General features: G+C 48.0%; 1 protein-coding gene across 15 annotated transcripts in view; it reads left to right on the top strand.

Moving 5' to 3' along the window:
• Dennd1a (DENN domain containing 1A) overlaps positions 1–18,732 on the top strand; it is a 512,715-nt gene that overhangs the window by 478,853 nt on the left and 15,130 nt on the right. For 8 of the 15 annotated variants that reach the window (XM_046451690.2, XM_058581714.1, XM_058581717.1 and 5 more), the window contains 2 exons: positions 7,931–7,987; positions 14,209–14,297. In XM_046451690.2, the coding sequence (XP_046307646.1) occupies positions 7,931–7,987; positions 14,209–14,297 (146 nt within the window). Of the gene's footprint in view, positions 1–7,930; positions 7,988–14,208; positions 14,298–15,825 lie in introns of all 15 variants that reach the window. The other 7 variants (XM_058581715.1, XM_058581718.1, XM_058581726.1 and 4 more) reach the window with 3 other exon arrangements.

Below are 18,732 nucleotides of genomic sequence, written 5' to 3'. Positions count from 1 at the left end.
AGTTTTAGATGGACACAATATTTATTTATTTTTATGTGGTGCTGAAGATCGAACCCAGGGCCTCACACGTTAGGCAAGTGCTTTACCACTGAGCCACAACCTCAGCCCCAGCTGTCATCAATTTGAACTGAGCCCATAGACCATCCTCCAAAGTCCTGTCATCTTTGTGACCCTGGGCAAGGCCTTGCCTTTCCTCATCTATAACATGGGGTGGCAGCCCTCTTTCCCTATAGAGAATTCCCTGAGCTAGTGAATGTGCCATGCAGGTAGGAGGTGCCTTGGCTGTGCCCACGATACAGGCTGGCTGGCTGGCTTCCTGGTGCCGTGGACAACTGGCCCCCCCACCATGCATGCTGCATTCTCTGCCCCCAAGTCAGCGCCTGGCAGTTGAGCATTTCCCACCCCACAGCCCCATGTGGGGCGCCTGCTCATCCATGCCGCCCAGGTAATTAAGTTGATATTCCAACATGACTTCCCCTCCTGACCTTTTGGAAACAATGTGTTTTGCTGCATCAACAAATTAACTGCAAATCAGATGCTGTCCTCATAAATGTGGGTTTCATATCCAATGAGCATACTCACCTGGCCCACATGGCTGACAGATAAAAACGCAGAGGGCCAGGCCAAGACTGGCAAAGGCCAAAGGGTTCCTCTCTTCTCTGGGACCTCCATGTCAATCACACCTTCAGGCTTGCCTTCTCATATTCATGTTTCCCTGAAGTCATGTGGTCAGGACTTAAAGTTGGCAATATGGAGGCCTGGACAAGTCTGTGACTGGAGGGGATTGTCTGTCAGCCCACCCATCCACCCATCCATCTAATAATCCACCAAGCTTCCTCTTATTGTGTCCCTGATTATGTTTCTCCCACAGAGCTAGAAGAAATTTACACTTCTTAGCCTGACAGTCAAGGTCCTCTTATCTGGCACCTATCAACCCTTCCCAGGTCCTGGCCTGTCCCATCCTCATAGCCAATGTCATTCTACTCTTGCTAGAATACTGCGGCCCCCCTGTACCCTGCACCTGAGCTCCTCACCACCCCATCCAGTAAAAGGACCCTTTCTTTACGTTTCCACAGACCTTGGCATCCCTGTATCCCGCTTGCATTGTGACCTCTCCATCCAAATTTGTTCGCCTGTGGGCCCCTGTGCCTGGTACAGAGTACAATCCACTATGTATTGAATAAACAAATGAATCATCTGCCTCTTTGGGAAATACCAGAAAGAGATGCTCAAATGAGGAAAGAAAGGGAAGACACTGATCCCTTCTAATAGTCTTTTCTCTAAGGCACAGATCCCTAATAACAGAAGGGACAAGGATTAGAAAACCATGCTGTAAAGGATTCCAGAAAACTTTGGGAATTTTAATTGACAAGAATAACACAATAGACTCAAAGTTCCTATTTGTTTTCATTCTGGCTACTACTAGCTGTGTGACTCATACTAGTCCCATGACTTTGCTGAGCCTCCTCTATTTCCTATCTCTATAATGGAAATAATTCTTCTCTAACTTGCCTCACCAGAGAATGTGAGGCTCAAAAGAAAGAAAAGGAGCAGAAAAGGCTTGAAAGGAAAACGCATCATACAAACAGAAGAGATTAAAATCCAGTGTCCTTCAAAAGAGCCTAACTGACAGCATACACCCTTGGAAAACCAAGGACCTCACATCCACAGGATTTTTCTGGGGAAAAGTGTGAGTCCAATGGGAATATAGGTTTGGATGGTTCCAATTCATCCTCAGGATCCCAGGCTGAGCCTCTGCAGTCATGCTTGCAGCTTGGGAGCATCCTTACAGCAGTGCTTGTGACTTGAGGTCATTTCCTGCCCCAGGAGGGTTAACTGAGACAGAGAGAGGTTAAACATCTCACCCAAGTGGTAGAGCCAATACTGAGCCCAGCTGGAAAAGGAAGAACCAGAAAGATCTCTCTCTCTCTCTCTATCTATCTGTATATATATATATATATATATATATATATATATATATATATATATATATATCCATATCTTTCCAACCCAAAATATATTTTTCAGGGTTTTAACCCACAAATACTCTTCTCACCTACAACGTGGGTCAAATCCCACTAGACTGTACATTCTTACCTTCTTTAAGGATAAGAGACTATGTCCTGTTCTCCTCTGAATCCCCAGGCCTTGGCCCCCTAAGTTATTGTTCCATCAGCATACTTGGGAGGCCTCCTTCCACTTGCCAGAGCAAACCTGCTTCCCCAGATGTGGCCTTCAGAGACAGGGGTGCTCTTCATTGACCATCGAACCCTCCAGCCCTCCTCACCATCCAGCTCAGAAGGTGCCAAATAAATAGTTAACTGAACTCTTCTTAGCCAAAGATTGCCAAAGGCCCAGTCTTTTTGATCTTATGTAAGAAGCAGTGGTCAGTAGCCAGGTACAGTGTACATGCCTATAATCCCAGTACTCGGGAGGCAGAAGCAGGAATATTGCAAGTTCAAGGCCAGCCTCAGCAACTTAGGCCCTAAGCAACTTAGCAAGACCCTGTCTCAAAATAAAACATTAAAAGGGCTAAGGAGGGATGGGGCTGTAGCTTAGTGGCAGAGAGCTTGCCTCAGTATGCGTGAGGCACTGGGTTTGATCCTCAGCACACATAAAAATAAATAAAGGCATTCTGTTCATCTGCAACTACAAAAAAAAATTTTTAAAGGGCTAAGAATGTAGCTCAGTGGTAAAACACCCCTGGGTTCAATCCCCAGTACCAAAAAGAAAGAAAAGAAACAGTGGTCAGCATCACTATATCTTGATCCGTCCAGGGTGTTGAGAATCGCACTGGATACGATTTCTAGGCAAAGGCATCAGACCTCTACTGCCCTGTTCCTGCATTAAAGTTCTTCTGGATTTGCCTTCCCCAGTGGTGGAGAGAGCATAGATTCTAAGAAGCCTGAGCTCTGCTCTGTTCCTAGTGCTATGTGGATCATTACCAGAAAGAACAAGCTCTCTGCCACTGGGGCCAAGTAGATGAACAAGCAGGGGGGCCAGCTGTGGTCCATAGTCTGTAAATGTACAGAATATTCTATGGAGCTGCAGTGTGTATGTGGGGGGTGCCTACCTGGTGATGATGACATCACAGAGTCCCAGCCCACTCTGCAGTGCCTGCATTCACTTTGTCCTGCGTGCAGCTTCCTGAGTGCTGGGGCTATTTTCTAGAAAAGGGTATTTTTCTGAGTTGGTCTTCCCTGGCTTCTCTCCCCATTTCCTATCCAGCTTACCACCACTCCCTGCCATGGCCTGTCCTCATTCTCCCCAGAGTTCTCAGCTCTCCTCTCACCACTGTCTTTGTCCCCAACTGGCATCTACCCCAGCATATTTGGGAAATTGCAGCCACCATGGCCAGGCAGCTCTGTCACTCCCTCACTGCCAGGAGGCAGAGGCTTCCTCCTGTCCCCATGTCCACTGACTCTCTGTGAAGTACCCTAATATCCAGCATCCCTACAGTGGGGCCCTCGTGATGGTGCTCACAGATGAAGACAGTGAGGCCTGGGATTTGCCAAAGTCACCCAGCAACAAACTAAGCCTGAAGACTGGCCTCTGGTGGGAGCAAGGGGACTCTCCACAAAGCACACATTCTAGCTTTCAAACCTAAAGCTGTTCCCCCTCATTCATGGCCTAATTCCTGCTCATCCTCCAAATGCCTACTTGTCCCCAGTCTCAACATTGGTGCCCAGGACCCACACACCCCATGACAGGGTGCCCTCATAATTACTGCAGCCATCCCCTTCCTTCCCTCAATTTGGGGGTCTTTAATGCACACCCCCCACACTAGGAGTTCACCTTTCTCCCCCTAGTGGCCACCCTGGGATGGCATCCACGTCCAGCATCAGAGAATTTGTATTAGTGAACACATCTCCCTTTCCCTGTTACCCTGGGGACTAGATCCCTCAGTGCTGATGGCCTGTAAGGAAAACCCCCCAGACATCAGATAGAGCCAGAATGGCTTCCTGTCTTGATTGCTTTTGTTAGGTTTGTTTTTTATCTATCCAGTTGCGCCAGGACATCTTACCACATTACCCTTCACGGCGTCAGTAACCCCCCAGCTTACTCCATCAGCTCCTAGGCTGCACATAGCCAAGAAGCTGCTGTCCTGTTGCCATTTATAAGTTCCATTGCAAAAGAACCAGCACTTCCCGCAGACAATCACAGGAAATAAGTTACTTACAAATCTGAAAAAAGTAACATTTGTTGAGTTTCTGCAGAAAGTTTAAGCAAAAGTCCTTTGCTGAGCCCCTGTGCTGTACTGAGAACTATTCTAGACTCTGGCTTGAGTAGAGAAGTGAAGGAACCAATAGTGACAATCTGTGTGCTGTGCATTGGTGGGGAAGGTCAAATGTCAGATTGTAGAGGTAGGTGGGTAGGGCTTTGAATACACAGGCCTCATTTTCCAGGAGATATTAGTGGGCATTATAGTCTGTTCGAATAAATTTGTGATACAGGACTTTTTAAAAGGTTTTTGCCTAGCTTGGGTGGGGTTTTGTTGTTTTCTTTTGTTTTTTTTCAATTGTAAGAATTGGCAGCCATGCTGTGCTAACAGGCATTATAACTCTCCAAAAGGAGTCAGACAGCAGAAAGCACCTCCCAGGCCTGTCTGGCTGGGGAAGCCCCGTTGTCCCTTCACTGGGACAGTGTTTCTTAACAGACAACTTGGAAGATGTGGCCCTCCACTAAGGTGACTTAAGCTGGCAAGTGGCATGATTGGGCATATTTTTTCTTTAAGTTCACTCTGGAAACAGGTGTAGAAGATACATTGGAGAGGGGAGGAAACCTGCTAATGGTGACAGTTGCTAAAGTCTAGTGGTGGCACCTTGCAAGAACCTGACCTGCATCGTCTCAATGAACCTTTCTAACAGTGGGTGGGTGCCATCACCCACCATTACCTGCACTTCATAGATTATCACAGTAAGGCTCAGTGTGGTCAAATCATGGGCACAGGGTAAATCAGAATAGGTGAGGCAACTAGGGTTCCATCCAAGACTGTCTGACCTCAAAGGCTACCTCCTGAGCGCTCTATTACACTGTCACTCAGCAGGGATGAAAGTACCCCAGGCCAGAGGTGTCAAGCATTGTAACAGTGGGATTAGAAAAGATAGTCACCCAGAAGCATACTAGCCAAGTCTAAGAGAAGCAGGGGACAGTCTGGCCTGGGGGCAGCATCTTGTACATGTGTGGAAGGATGAGCTCCTCTCTCCCTGCCCTCTTCCTTCTGAGCAAAGTGACCTGGGGGTCCTGTCCTCTTCTGCCCCACACTTTACCTGTAAAGCCATGGAGAGAAAGAAACATGGCAGCTGTGCCCATCTGTCTGGGAGCATCCCCTACCCACCAACTAAAGAAAGGGCCAGGTTGGTTCTCACTCCCAACTAATGGCAGACTGGGAAGCCACAGTGTATTTCCATCCAGACACACTCCCCATGTGCTATGAGAGATCCCAATCCTCCATCAAGTCCCTCCACCAACTTTTCTCTGGGGCTACTCTGGCAGGCCCTGTGCTAGACATCAAGGATCCAGGTACACCTGTGACATGGGCCCTCCTAGGAGTTGAATTCAGAAAATGAATTCCGGGGCTGGGGATGTGGCTCAAGTGGTAGCGCGCTCACCTGGCATGCGTGCGGCCCGGGTTCGATCCTCGGCACCACATACAAACAAAGATGTTGTGTCCACCGAAAACTAAAAAATAAATCTTAAAAATTCTCTCTTTCTTTCTGTCTGTCTGTCTGTCTCTCTCTCTCTCTAAAAAAAAAAAAAAAAGAAAAAGAAAATGAATTCCAAGGCATGTTTGAGATCCAAAGATTCATCCTTGCCAAGTGGCCCTAAGTCAGCACTGGCAGAGAAAAATGTAATGTGATCTACATGCATGAGATACTCATAGGATTCTGAAGGTTTTAGTAAAGATGTTTAGGTAAAAAGAGGGGCTGGGATTGTGGCTCAGTGGTAGAGCGCTCGCAGCATGTGTGAGGCACTGGGTTTGATCCTCAGGACCACATAAAAATAAATAAATAAAATAAAGGCATTGTGTCCATCTACACCATATATATATATATATATATATATATATATATATATATATATATATATATATATGAAAAGAAACAGGTCAGATTGGTTTTAGTAATACATTTAGCCAAGTGTATTCAAAATATGATCATTTCAACATGCAATCAATATTGAGGAGGGGAATACTAAAGACAAAACCCAGGGTGTTTTGAGTGCTTTGCCACCAAGCTACTTCCCCAGGCTTTTCTGATTTTTATTTTGAGATAGGGTCTTGCTGAGGCTGGCCTTAAAACTCATGATTCTCCTGCCTCAGCCTCCAAAGTCACTGGGATTATAGGTGTGTGCCCCCACACCCAGCCATAAAAAAAAAATATTGAAAAATTTGATGTTTTCTCACACTAAGTCTGTGGAATCTAGTACAACGTATTGCACACTTACAGCACATTTCATTCATACTCACCACACAGGGTCATGGCCCCTGTGTTGGCTCGTGCAGGCCGAGTCACTGTCAAATGATGCATCTTTGAGGATTGAGGGACTGGACAGGGACCAACTAGAAGCCAGCAGGGTTTGCTGAGGAGGAGGGTGGTCTCTGGTCTTGGCCTTGTGTAGATTTTTACTGTCCTTACTCTGCCTACCCATTTCCCACATCCATCTTGGGAGGGGCTTTTGAAAAGTGTGGCTTTCAAGATGAAAAGAGGGTAGAACCGAGAAGTCTGTGTTCTGTTACTTTGCTTTGCTTTTTTTTTTTTTTTTTTTCTTTTTGTGGTACTGGGGATTGAATTTAGGGGCACTCAAACACTGAGCCACATCCACAGCCTTATTTTGCATTTTATTTAGAGACAGGGTTTCACTGAGTTGCTTAGCGCCTCACCATTGCTGAGGCTGGCTTTGAACTCAATCCTCGCCTCAGCCTCCTGAGTCACTGGGATTACAGGTGTGTGCCACCACGCCTGGCTCTATTACTTTTGATTCAGATACTGATTTTAAAAGCCAAGCATTTTATGCAAATTGTGTTTATCCATCAAGCAATTATTGAGCCAAGTATTTCTTCCCCACATCTCATACAACCTCCTTCAGGCACAGGGACAAATCCCTATGTTTAAAAGTTAGTGTGAATGTAGGGGTGAGAACCTTCACAGTAAGTCCCAAGTAGCAGGAAACACAGGGCAGTGGGAGTCCTGGAGATACGACCTGGTCCAGGCAGAGTCTTTTTTTTTTTTTAAGAGAGAGAGAAAATTTTTTAATTTCTTTTTTTTTTTTTTAGTTTTCGGTGGACACAACATCTTTATTTAATTTTTATGTGGTGCTGAGGATCAAACCCAGCGCCCCGTGCATGCCAAGCGAGCATGCTACCGCTAGAGCCACATCCTCAGCCCGAGGCAGTCTTGAAAGACAAGTTTGTGTTCACCAGACCAATCAGGACAGGGTAGGTTGTTGCACCCAAGGGGCAGGCTGGAGGGAGGCATGAGAGCCCAGTACTACTTGAGAGTCTACTTAGGGTGGGCAGGTAAAGGTTGGGGAAGTTCTATGATGTAGGGCATAGCAGCAAGTCTTGCTGGCCCAGGGCCTTGAGCTGTCATTCAAGTACAGGAGAGGCATTGAGGTTTTGAAACTGGGTGTGACATGATCATATGGCAGTTTAGAAGGTCCCCACCACCACCACAACCTAAACTGGAGATCAGAGCAAGGGGCCCTGTTAGAAGATGACCACAGTAATCCAGAGCAGAGACAAGTCCAGAACTAAAGAGTCAGCAGAGGGGATAGCTTCAGAAAATAGACAGTGGGGGTGAGGGGCAAAAGGCATCGTGATGGCCCTCTGGCTCTGTCTCAATGACTGGACACTTTCCCCAGGTCGTGTGTAAAGTGCGTCAGCCTATCTCGGTGTGTACTGATGTTTTAAGTTTCCACTTTAATGCAGCCACAAAGACTCCATCCCACTCGACCACCGCCTCCCAAGATACAGCGCTCGAGGCCCGTGAGTAGCCCGTGTTGTGCCCTCCCCACCTAACACTGCCTGAGCCTCCCCGCCTGACTAAACCGGGAGTGCGGACTCTCCTGCCTGGCAAAAGGAAACCGGGAATCGGGTTTTTCAGCTTCCTTTGCTGTGTGGCATGAATCTGAACTCGCATTTTCTGGGCTTCTCTCTCCTTTTCCTGAATCAGTTCAGCGACTTCCAGGTCGGAGCTATAGGTAGCGGGGTGCTGTGTGCATCATTTGAGTAAATGGCACAGGGCAAGGCCTGTTTCTAGCCAATGAGCTTTAAACCCTGCTCCGGATGCTTCTTCCTCACAAAGGAAGCCAAAAGTCTAGCAGCAGGGGTCTCATTTGTGCCAGCATCTGATGTCCCTCCCCTGGGGAGGAGGCTACAGCCAGAGAATGGAGCACGCTTGGATGGAGACAGGTACTGCTCCCCTGCCAGGCCTCATGGAGAGCTGCCTTCCCATGACAAGTGCCGAGTAAGTGGGGAAGAGCGAGACAAAGCGTGACAAGCCCACCAATACCTGGGAACAGGCAGGAGGGGAGAGAGGCCCATCTGCGTGTGTTAAAGAAAAATGTCATGAGGTGATATATAGTGTGGGTCACGTGTTGAGCACACTGGGTTGTTTTCCCTTATAGTTTCAGGCTTTGTCCGCACTGCAACACCATAGCTAACAGGTGTCATAAGGTGGAAAGCTGTCAGGACCATTTGGTGGGAAGAGTTTCCCAGGCTGTTGTCCAGGCAGCCCCCACTCCATGGCCAGGCAAAAGGGGTTGGTTGCAATCAAAGTATGCCATGAACTGGGGCCCTAGCCCCTCCCACCCTTTCAATGCACATGTCTAGATCCATCCTCTGAGGGCACAGAGGCCAGGTCATACAGATGACCAGGCCGAACCATACGTCTTTTTATTTAGAATTCTTGGCGTGCACACCCAGCATTCACTGAGTAGTGGCTTTCTGGGTGGGTAGGAGATGTTCTCTGGTGCTGTTTCCTCCCTTTCCTCAGTGTGTATGGGAGTTAGTGGGTGGGGTGGAGGAATGGAATTTAGACATCTTTATATATAATAGTCGTGAGTCTACAGTTCTGGCCATGAAGGATGATGGATCCATCTTGTGCCCCCATCAAACCATGATTAGCCCAAACCCCGATTAGCACTTCTGCCAAGGGGCTAGAATGTTTCTGTTAATTGTCATTGGAAAAAAACCCACAAGCAACAAGAAGACCCACTATCAGGGACAGGAAGCCCCTTCTGGATCAAACCTTGTGCAATTTACTGAGCATTTCAGTACAGTCATTAACAACATGCATTTGGACTGTAGCATAATTAGGCTGGGATATTGAAGCTGTGTGGCTTTGGGCAAGAACTGAAGGTCTCTGAGCCTCACTTCTCTCTGTAAGAGGCCCTTATTCATGAAAGTTCTCTGTGAGAATGAATGTGGATGACATTTGTAGAGCATCCTGCACAGGGCCTGGCACAGAATGGTACATCCTACAACTTCTTTTTTTGGGAGGAAGGGTTCATAGGGATTGAATCCAGGGGTACTCTACCATTGAGCTACATCCACAGCCCTTTTTATTTTTTATTTTGTGCCTGGGTCTCACTGAGTTGCCCAGGCTGACCTGGAACCTATGATCCTCCTGTCTCAGACTCCTGGGAGACAGGTGTGCCCCACAGCACTGGACCAGGAATGACCTAGTTTTGAAAAGTCCAGGATTTTGCAGCCAGCAAATCATTTTTAGGTACCTCATCCTGGTTGAGCCTCATAGTAGCTCTGTGAAGTAGGTGTTGTCACCACCCATTTTAGAGATTAGAAAACAGATGCTAAGCAACCTAACTAAGTCCTTTGCAAGGGTCACCAAGCCCTAGAACTCATAATCTTTTCAACATCCCAAACTCACTAGAACCTCCATATCCACAGTAACCAAAATGGACTTAACTATAAAGTACAGAGGCAGAGCTTTCAACTAAGAAAAAAAAAATCAATAACTAGCTGGGCTTCCTGTGGGATCTTAGGGCAGCGTTATGTCCTGGCCAATACAGAGGTGAGGGGAACTTACCTTGATAGGGTGCCCTTTATTGTGCCTAGAACTACGCTAGGCATTTGCATTTTTTGTGTCTCGTCTGTCCTTATTACAGCCCACAGGAGGCACATGCCATTTCCCCAATTTGTAGCCAAGACCACAGAGATGATAGGAGGCCATGCTGGCATTTGAAGCCAGGCTGGCCTCTTCTGTTCCCCTCTTGACAGCCTCCCCTGAAGCCAAAGTCAGCCATGGGTGGCTCTCAGAATCCCTAGAGGCCCCGGCTCCAAGGCAGGCAGAGAATCAGTATGACTCAGGACAGAAGTGCTGCCTCTGGAAAAACTCAAACATTGGAGACAGCTGACATGGACTCTGTGTCATCTCACCAGTATGGAGACTTGCCCAGATAAGGGGGTGCCTGGCCATCTCTACTGGTAACTGAGGTCTTAGAGAATAGAGAAGCCTGAGTGGCAACTACCTCTGCCCCTGGCTTACTGAGAGAGGCACCAAGCCTGGCACTCAGGCCATCCCTGCCCTGGGTCCTGGTATGCTCAGGAAGCAGAGGCCTAGGGGGAGCAGCTCCCCCTAGAAGTCAGAGAGGCCCACCCTCACTTGAAGCACAGTATGGCTACTTCCTGACTGTATGACCTTAGACAAGACCCTACCTGCTCGAAGCTTTGGTTGGATGATCTATAAAATGAGTTTATCATGCCCACGTGGTGAGGGTTATGAGATCATATACTAAGGGTTCCTAACACATTGCCTGGCATCAAGTGGCATATCCATCCCCAAAAACTTAATGCCTAGAGGCTGGGGTTGTAGCTCAGCAGTAGAGTGCTCGCCTAGCATGTGCGAGACCCTGGGTTCGATCCTCTGCACCACATAAAAATAAATAAAATAAAGGAAAAAAAAAAAATTAATGCCTACCAAGGCCACTGAGAGTCGTAGATAAGGTCCATGCTTTCTGGGCTCCAAGATTCCAGGTAGTGGGAACTGTTCACCCTCAATGCATTTGTGCAAATTTCCAGAGGACACCATTACCCAGTAGGTGGGAACTGGGGAGATCTGGAGTATGGAACACTTCAAGAGCCTTGAAGAAGATGGCCTGAAACCCCCAAGTTGGGAGCCATTGGCCCCAGCCAGGCTTTGTGGTATCACTTAGTTGTAAACATCCCCAGCAGAAGTGCAGCTGCTAGCCCCGGTGGTGGGAGCGTGGGGGGCTAGCCCTCATCCGAAATTTCTGGCAGGTGCTTTGTAGCCCAGCACCTGTGGCTGGAGTTCAGCTGTGACCACAGGATATGGGTTGCTTCTTAAAAAGAAGAAAAAACAAAGAGCAGGAAAAAAATGGTGCATGTAGCTGGTGGACCAAGGGCAGTGGCTGCGCTCTCCGGGCAGAGGCAGGCTGTGGTCAGCCCACATGCAAAGCACTTTATAAGCTCTGTATTTATTATTTCTTGCTCACCATTAAAATCAAATATACTCGGTGCTTTTGTATTCAATACACATTTAACCCTGCCGACTTAGATTTCTCAGGTTTTAAATCCAGTGGGGAATTTGGCGAGCTTCCCAACTTTCCCCTCCAGTCCCCCTTGAACCATGCTGGAAATCCCTGTTTAGCATTTTCTCCCCTGGCGCCGCTGGGATCCCGGCAGTGGTGGGGCCGCCCCCGTAGTGTGTGCTAGTGTGTGCGTGTGGTTTTCTCCTCTTTCCCAGCCCCCACCCTTCCTAAGCACTCCAGGAAGAGGTATGCAGTTGCTGAAATGACGGGAGTTGTCTGCATCGTCTTGTGATTCAGGCTTAATTAAACCATTTTGTCTGTGTGTTTCCTTGCCTGGTCGTGGTCTGCCGCTGCGTGTGTGTGTGTGTGTGTGTGTGTGTGTGTGTGTGCGTGTGTGTGTGCGCGCGCGCGCGCGCTCGCAGCGCACACTTGATTCCTCTGTGGGCCTTCACCCCTTGTGCATGCCTCTGTGTGTGTCTATGAGATTGTGTTTATGTTGGAGTCCTGAAGCTTCTGCGTATCTAGGTGGGTGTGAGGATAATTTTGTGTGTGGCTTTGTCCACACCAGTTAGGTGTGTGTGTGGCTCCGGTTGGGTTGTAACCACCAGGGTGACTGTCTCTGGTCCGTTGTGTCTTTCTCTCCCTCCCCCACCCCCGTCTGTTTTATCATCCCTAATGAAGCAGTCTCCTCCATCGATCCTGCTGATTGCCAACCCATTCCTTTTGTTTGTTGGCGCTGAGCCATTCAGCAGCACTCTGACAGCTCAGCTCGTCTAATTAGCTCTGTTGTTCTTTTTCCCCATGTTTCACCACGTTGCAAGTTCAGTTGAAGTTGCCACAAACTTAATCCCCCCATTTCAGCCACAAGTTCACATTCTTAACCCGCCTTTATTATAGCAAGGAGCAGCCCTGTGCAGGATGCGCCGACAGGCCTTAATGTCTGACCTTTCCTGAACCCAGTGCCCCAGGACCCCCAGGGAAGGGGCAGAGCAGCTCCTCCACCCCAGCTGCAGTCTTGCCTTTGTCAGGGGAGGTCTGGGGAATTTTTCCAGCCAGGAACCCTGTTTAAAGCTGCCAGGGGAGTCTGGCCAGGGAAACCAGCTCAGAGTTAGAATGCGGGGTGGGTATACCCATTCATTTATTCAGCACATGTTGACTGAACGTCTACAGGCACCATTCTGATAACAATAATAGTGACAGTATTATGTGCCTCTTAGATTCGAAGTGCCAACCTTCATGTGTTTCTAAAAATCTCATTGAGCTTCCATTGCATACCAAGCACTATGCAGGATGCTAGGAAGGAAAGATAATCCTAAATTTCATCCTCTAATTCAGAGGCACCTCCCCTTATTTCTTTTGTTATTGATAAGAAGGGAATATCGAGGTCACAGCAAAGCAGGACTAGCATTTATGGAGCCCACACTGTCCCCCATTCTTGAGTCTTCACAGCAGCCCCGTGGAAGGAAACAGAGCATGTTTGGTGGAACACATTTGGTTTTTACCACATCTCTGATTTGCCAAACAAAGCTAAGATCAGATTGACCATTTCGCAGGAAAAACTTTCATTAGATGATACATGCACAGATGTGAGGGCTTGATGAGACTCTATTATGATTCATCTTGTATGCAGCCAACTTCTGTAATCTTGTTCCTTAGCCATTGTTCTGTGTCACCCACAAATTGTTGAGAGTAGGGGTGTTCAGGTAAAAGGGCAAGCAGGAAGAGGAGTGTGCACAAACTCTCCTTCTCTGTTGTCGGTGGAATTTGGCACTTGTGGCATCGTGTCTACAGGGAAAGCAAGCCCCCTGCCCAGCCACAGTACTTGGCTTTATTGGTAGTGAAATTCACTGGGCACTTTCTTAGCTTGGTTCTCTCCCTGTCTCTCTGACATTGGAAATGGTCAGAGATGGTGGTATAGCCATGTAAAGTTGATTGGACTAAATGAGTCTTCTTTTGAGCAAACCTACAAACTCTCAGCCTGACCCCTACCACACGCTCTGGTGGGGGAGAGAAGCATCCTTGTTTGTTTGTTTTTGAGAGGAGCGTCTTTTTCCATGGGTGCTCATCTTGGCTTTCAGATATGGCAGGTCGGGATACCCCAGCTTGTCACTTCAGTGGCACCTATAGGCTTGAGAAGCTGTCCACTCCCCAGTACACCCCCATCACCCTTGGGCCAGATCTGTGCTGTGAGGGTGGCCATACCTCAGCTGAACCCCGCTGGAGGCTGGTACAGGGGTGCCCTGGGAAGCAAAAGGATGTCTTTAATTGTCTCTCCCATAGAGAGAAGAAAAGAAGCATCCTGTAATTGAGTTGTAAAATGAACAAAATACACATGTATTCCCCAGAAATAAGTCTGATGAAACATCTCTGCTTACACACTGGTTTCCGGATAACAGGAGGGCAAGAGATTTATCAAGGATGAGGGCCTCATTGCTGGGTCCCTTATGTACATCATCTCATTGATGTACCCTCACTGCAGCCCTGCAAAGAGGCTAGTGGGACTGTTCCCGTCTTGTAGATAAGGAGAACCTTTCCAAATGTATCTATCTGCTGCACTTGACACTGTGGGACTTTTATAGCCTGTACCTTAAAAATACCTACACATTTCTTTTGGGGTTGCTTGTCCAAATCTTCAAAATGTCCCTGTGTGGCTTTCCCAACTTATTTCTTCTTGGGCTTTTCCTGTGCCCCTCCTAGGTGCGCCCACCCCGTCCACATGTTGTCAAGAGACCAAAGAGCAACATTGCTGTGGAAGGCCGGCGGACATCTGTCTCAAGCCCTGAGCAGTAAGTACCATGGCTTTCCTCCTTCGGTCTGCAGAAACCCAGTTAGAGCAGTGCTTTGGGTGCCCAAGAGTGCCACCCTGGCCTCTTGAGGTTTCCCTGGTGCCCCAAGCAATTGTTTCACCAAGAGGTCTATGAGAAGCAGGGCTGGGCCTTTAGTGTTAGCTTCAGTTGGTTCCTTCTGCTCCTTTCAGTTGGATCAGTGAGAGACCCCAGAGGCCAGGGAACCAAGCACCTGGGCTGGGTGAGTGAGGCCCAAAGGGCACTAAGCTCCAAAGAAGGTCTAGAATTATACGCAGAATATGTCAGGTCCACAGGTAAAGTTCAACAACCTAGGTGGCAAGGCCAACTGTTTAACAAGGCCATGCCCTCAGACATGGTGGTGCTGAAGATCTCTGTGGCTCAAATTTGTTTGCAAGTCTTCCTCACTTGCTGCTCCACCTCACCAGGCCCCTTTGCTCCCCTGGGCCACAGTGTTAAGATGTCATGGCTTTTCCTCGCCACCTCCCTTCAGACCACAACCCAAGGCTGGCTTGGGTTACCTGGTGAACAAGTGAGGCAGGATACAAGCCACGGCCAGAGGCTGAGTTACCTGAATTAGGTCAAAGCCAGAAGCTCCAGACAACCTGACTCCAGAGCTTTCTAGAGAAGATGCTGCTTCCCTTTGTCCACAGGGTTCACAGCCCATGGGCTTTGCCCAACCACCTTAGCTGCTCCACACCAGCTTCCTGCAGTGTCTTAGGAAGAGCATGATCTCGTCTTGACCTGGGATTGGAGAAATCAGAAAATTTAGGCCTTTGAGTAAGAAGGGGAATGTTCCTCCTGTCTGGTCTGCTTGCAGAAAAATTCCCAGGGAAAGAAGTTAGGGAGATGCCAGGTCCTGGCCCTATTTGGAACCAAAAGGAAGAAACAATTCTGAAATGTCAAGCTGTGGCCTAAACCAGGTTATGGGGCACTTCCTTTCCCAGAATTCCCTGGTTTACAATCAGATACCACTTGAGACTCCCATGTCTTTATAAAACCAACCTACCTGGATAGCCAGAGCTCAGGGATGAGAGAGTGTATATGTGTGTGTGTGCATGTGCATGCACACGTGCATGTGTGTAGATGCTTGGTTGTGTGAAATTTCCGGGAGAGGTCTCCCAAAGTTGGGTGTAGATTTAACTTATCCTCTGCACAATAGGCTGGTGGGAATGTGGAGGCTGGCTCTGGCTATGGGCTGTGATTGCCCCCTCGTGGAGAGAATGCTGCATAGCTCTAGAGTTCCTCAGGCCCTAAAGATTTCTGAGAGGGATGAAACTAACCACTTATCCTTAATGTCATCTCTTAAAAACCAAACTAAATCTTTTAGACACTCTGTTGGGACACAGGTTATGGGCCTGTGGATAGTGTAACCCAGGCTATCCTTATGTTGCATAAAACATCCCAGACCAACCACACTGCACATCTGTGGAAAAGCATCACCCATTTTGTGACCAGTTCCCTGGTGACCTGCATTTGCCCAAAATGATATTTTCCTCCCTGGTTACAGGTTGGACTTCCCAACCACATTTATTTATGCTGTTGCTCTTCCAAACCCAGTGAGAAGAGATGACTCTAGTGTGCACCACAGAGCCAGCATTGATGCCGTTTCCCTCAATATCACCTTCGCTGTGTCCAAATTGATTTTCGTTTCCTTTCACAATGTGCCCCATATTGGATTTCTTCTTGGGAAGTATCTGGGGTTGAAATGAACCAGTGAGAGCTGACTTGGGGATTGGCAAACTAACAGTGATACAAGACAAATGACAGGACTTCTATGACCATGCCGCATGGCAATTTGGGCCTATAAGGAGGTAGAGCAGTACGTTGGGGGACATCATTGCAAGGGTTTCTTTTCACATTTTCTTAATGAGAAGGGGAGGCTGTGCTATCATACTGCCAGTGACATTTCTGGTGCCACCCGGGTGTTTTCCTGCATCTCTTCCATGCCGCCACCCCCCCCATAGTGCTCCTCCACTTCCAAATGCCATGTCACAACAGCACTTGGATGTGTTTTTCTCAACTGTCATCAGCTCCAGCTGGCAAGACCAACTTCTTGAAACACAGGAAGCATCCAGCGGAAAATATTTTAATAAAACAGACTCCTCATAAAATATTGTTCTGGGGGGAAGGAAACCAACTCCTCCAATCTGTCGGCATTGTGTGGGGAGAGACAAGAAGACAAGCTGGCAGGCAGGAGCCAGAGCCTAATGGGCGTTCGTCGGGGCTGGTTCTGTGTGGGGTACATGGACTTGGGGCCTGGCCTTTCATCTGGCCTGGGTTTTCTTGTATGCTGGGTCTTCATCTCCACTGGGAATATCAAAGCGCCTCAGAAACTTAGAGAATTGGGGCGGCACAAGAGGATGTGGGATCTTTGAAGTTGAGGGGGGAGATTCAGTCCTCCTAACTTCTTGTCCCAACCCTCCCTTCCAATGGCACATCCACATCCAGTAATTAACTTTTCAGACAGCAAGACAGAGCTGATTAAGAACAACAGCATCCCCTGCAGCCACTGAGCATCCTGGGATCTGATGACACTCAGCAGACAGTGTCTTGCAGCTCTCTGGCCACTCCATCTATGCATTTGTGTGTCCATTCATTCAAAAAATATCTCTGAAAATCTGCTACATGCAGGCTGCATAGCATTTTTAAAAGGAGGCCTTAACTGGGAGTTCACATGGTGACTCTTCTTTGACCTGCATTTGCCCAAAATGATATTTTCCTCCATCAAAAGTTCTTTCTGGTACTGGGGCTATAGCTCAGTGGTAGAGCACCTACCTCGCATGTGTGAGGCACTGGGTTCAATCCTCAGCACCACATAAAAATGAATAAAGATATTGTGTCCAGCTACAACTAAAAAAATATTTTTAAAAAATGTTCTTTCTGAATCAAGAATAGGTTTCTGAGCCCCATGAGGCCATTTATTAGCATTTGGAAGGATACTTCCAAAAGATTTCTGGGGAAACATTCCCTCTGTTTTTCAGTTACCTTTAGCTGATTAACATGTAGTTAATCTTTTCCTTCAAGAAATATTAGCTTCTTCTACTATTATTCAGAGCAGGGCGGATGGGGTGTTCTCAACTGGCAGGAGAGGTCTGGGTTAGATGCCAGTCAGCACAAAGTGCCCTGGAGTCCCTCAAAGTCCTAGGCCCTCTGAAGCTGGCCATTTCCCCTTCCACAGAGTGGGAGCTCAGGCTCAGGAAATGCATTTGACAGTGTTCCCAGGGTTCCCCTGTTAGAAGGTGGCAGGGCCAGGATTCAGTGTCCTGGTCTGTTTCATTCTCTGTTGCACTCTGCTGCCCTCATTGGGACAGGCTTCCAGGCCCCAAGTTATTCCCTCTTGGCTTTTCCATTTGTAGTCTGGTTTTCCCCCAAAGGGATAGCTTCATGTCCTAAGATGACTCACCCAGCTCACCACACCTCCCCTTGGCTTCCCTAGAGCCGGGGATTGCAAACTGGAGCCCCTCAGCCCTCCTTCTGCCACACAGCAGTGTCCACAGGCAGCTGAGTGTTTCTACCTGGGGAAGGAGGAAGACATAACATTTACTAAACATCCTCAAGATTACAAAAGGCAGGTGGTGGCTTTCCCGCTTAGCAGATAGAGAAACTGAGGCTCAGGGAGAAACTTTCCAAAACTTGTCTAAGGTCTCCGGGCCAGAACAAGGTACATCCTTTCTTCACCACCAGTCAGGGTTTTTGTTCACAACCTAATTATGCCTGTGTGCCACTCTGACTAGTGAGAACGTGGCTGCCGTGGTGGTGAGGGAGGCTCACAGCTCCCTGCCCGTTAAAGGTGAGCCTTGGTGGTTTCCTGCTGAAACCGACCTGGCTTCCAGGCCCCAAATTTTTCCCTTTTGGCTTTTCCATATTCCAGGGAATTTCCCATTCATCTTAATGCTTAGAGCCAATAGCCAGCTTGGAAATGCTACACTTCGATCAGAACTGCCTGCCCCCTCTGGACTAAGGCAAGGCTGGGGTGACCATGCTGACCCCCAGGTGCCTCCTTCTACCAGGCAGGCTGCCATTTGTTCCCTACTAGGAGGTGGCAGCCAGTGGCTGAGAATATGGAGGGAGATTATTTTATGCATTTGCCAGCTGGTTAATCTTCACAACCCAGATGCAGGCTGTCCTCTGAGTCCTAGGTCAAGGCACTTGCAGGTAGCAATGGGTCTGATGGGGACTGGGCATGACACCTGCCCAGCTGAGCTTGTTTGACTACACACCTTGTCTCCTAATGAGTGGGACTAATGAGTCTGCCTGACCCTGTGCCCCATATTAGATCTTTAGATTGTTTCCAGGTTTTCATTCATATGATAAATGCCAGGGTAAATATCTAATCCTCCAAGCTTTCTCTCATTTTATATCATTATAAGAAATGGAATTAACAACTACCTTTAGCTGTGAACTATGTGCTAAG

Source organism: Marmota monax, unplaced genomic scaffold (assembly GCF_021218885.2).
Source record: "Marmota monax isolate L192 unplaced genomic scaffold, Marmota_monax_Labrador192_F-V1.1 WCK01_AAM20220418_F8-fsc00020, whole genome shotgun sequence".
Lineage (NCBI taxonomy): Eukaryota > Metazoa > Chordata > Mammalia > Rodentia > Sciuridae > Marmota > Marmota monax.
This window is presented reverse-complemented; position numbering and strand designations above follow the sequence as displayed.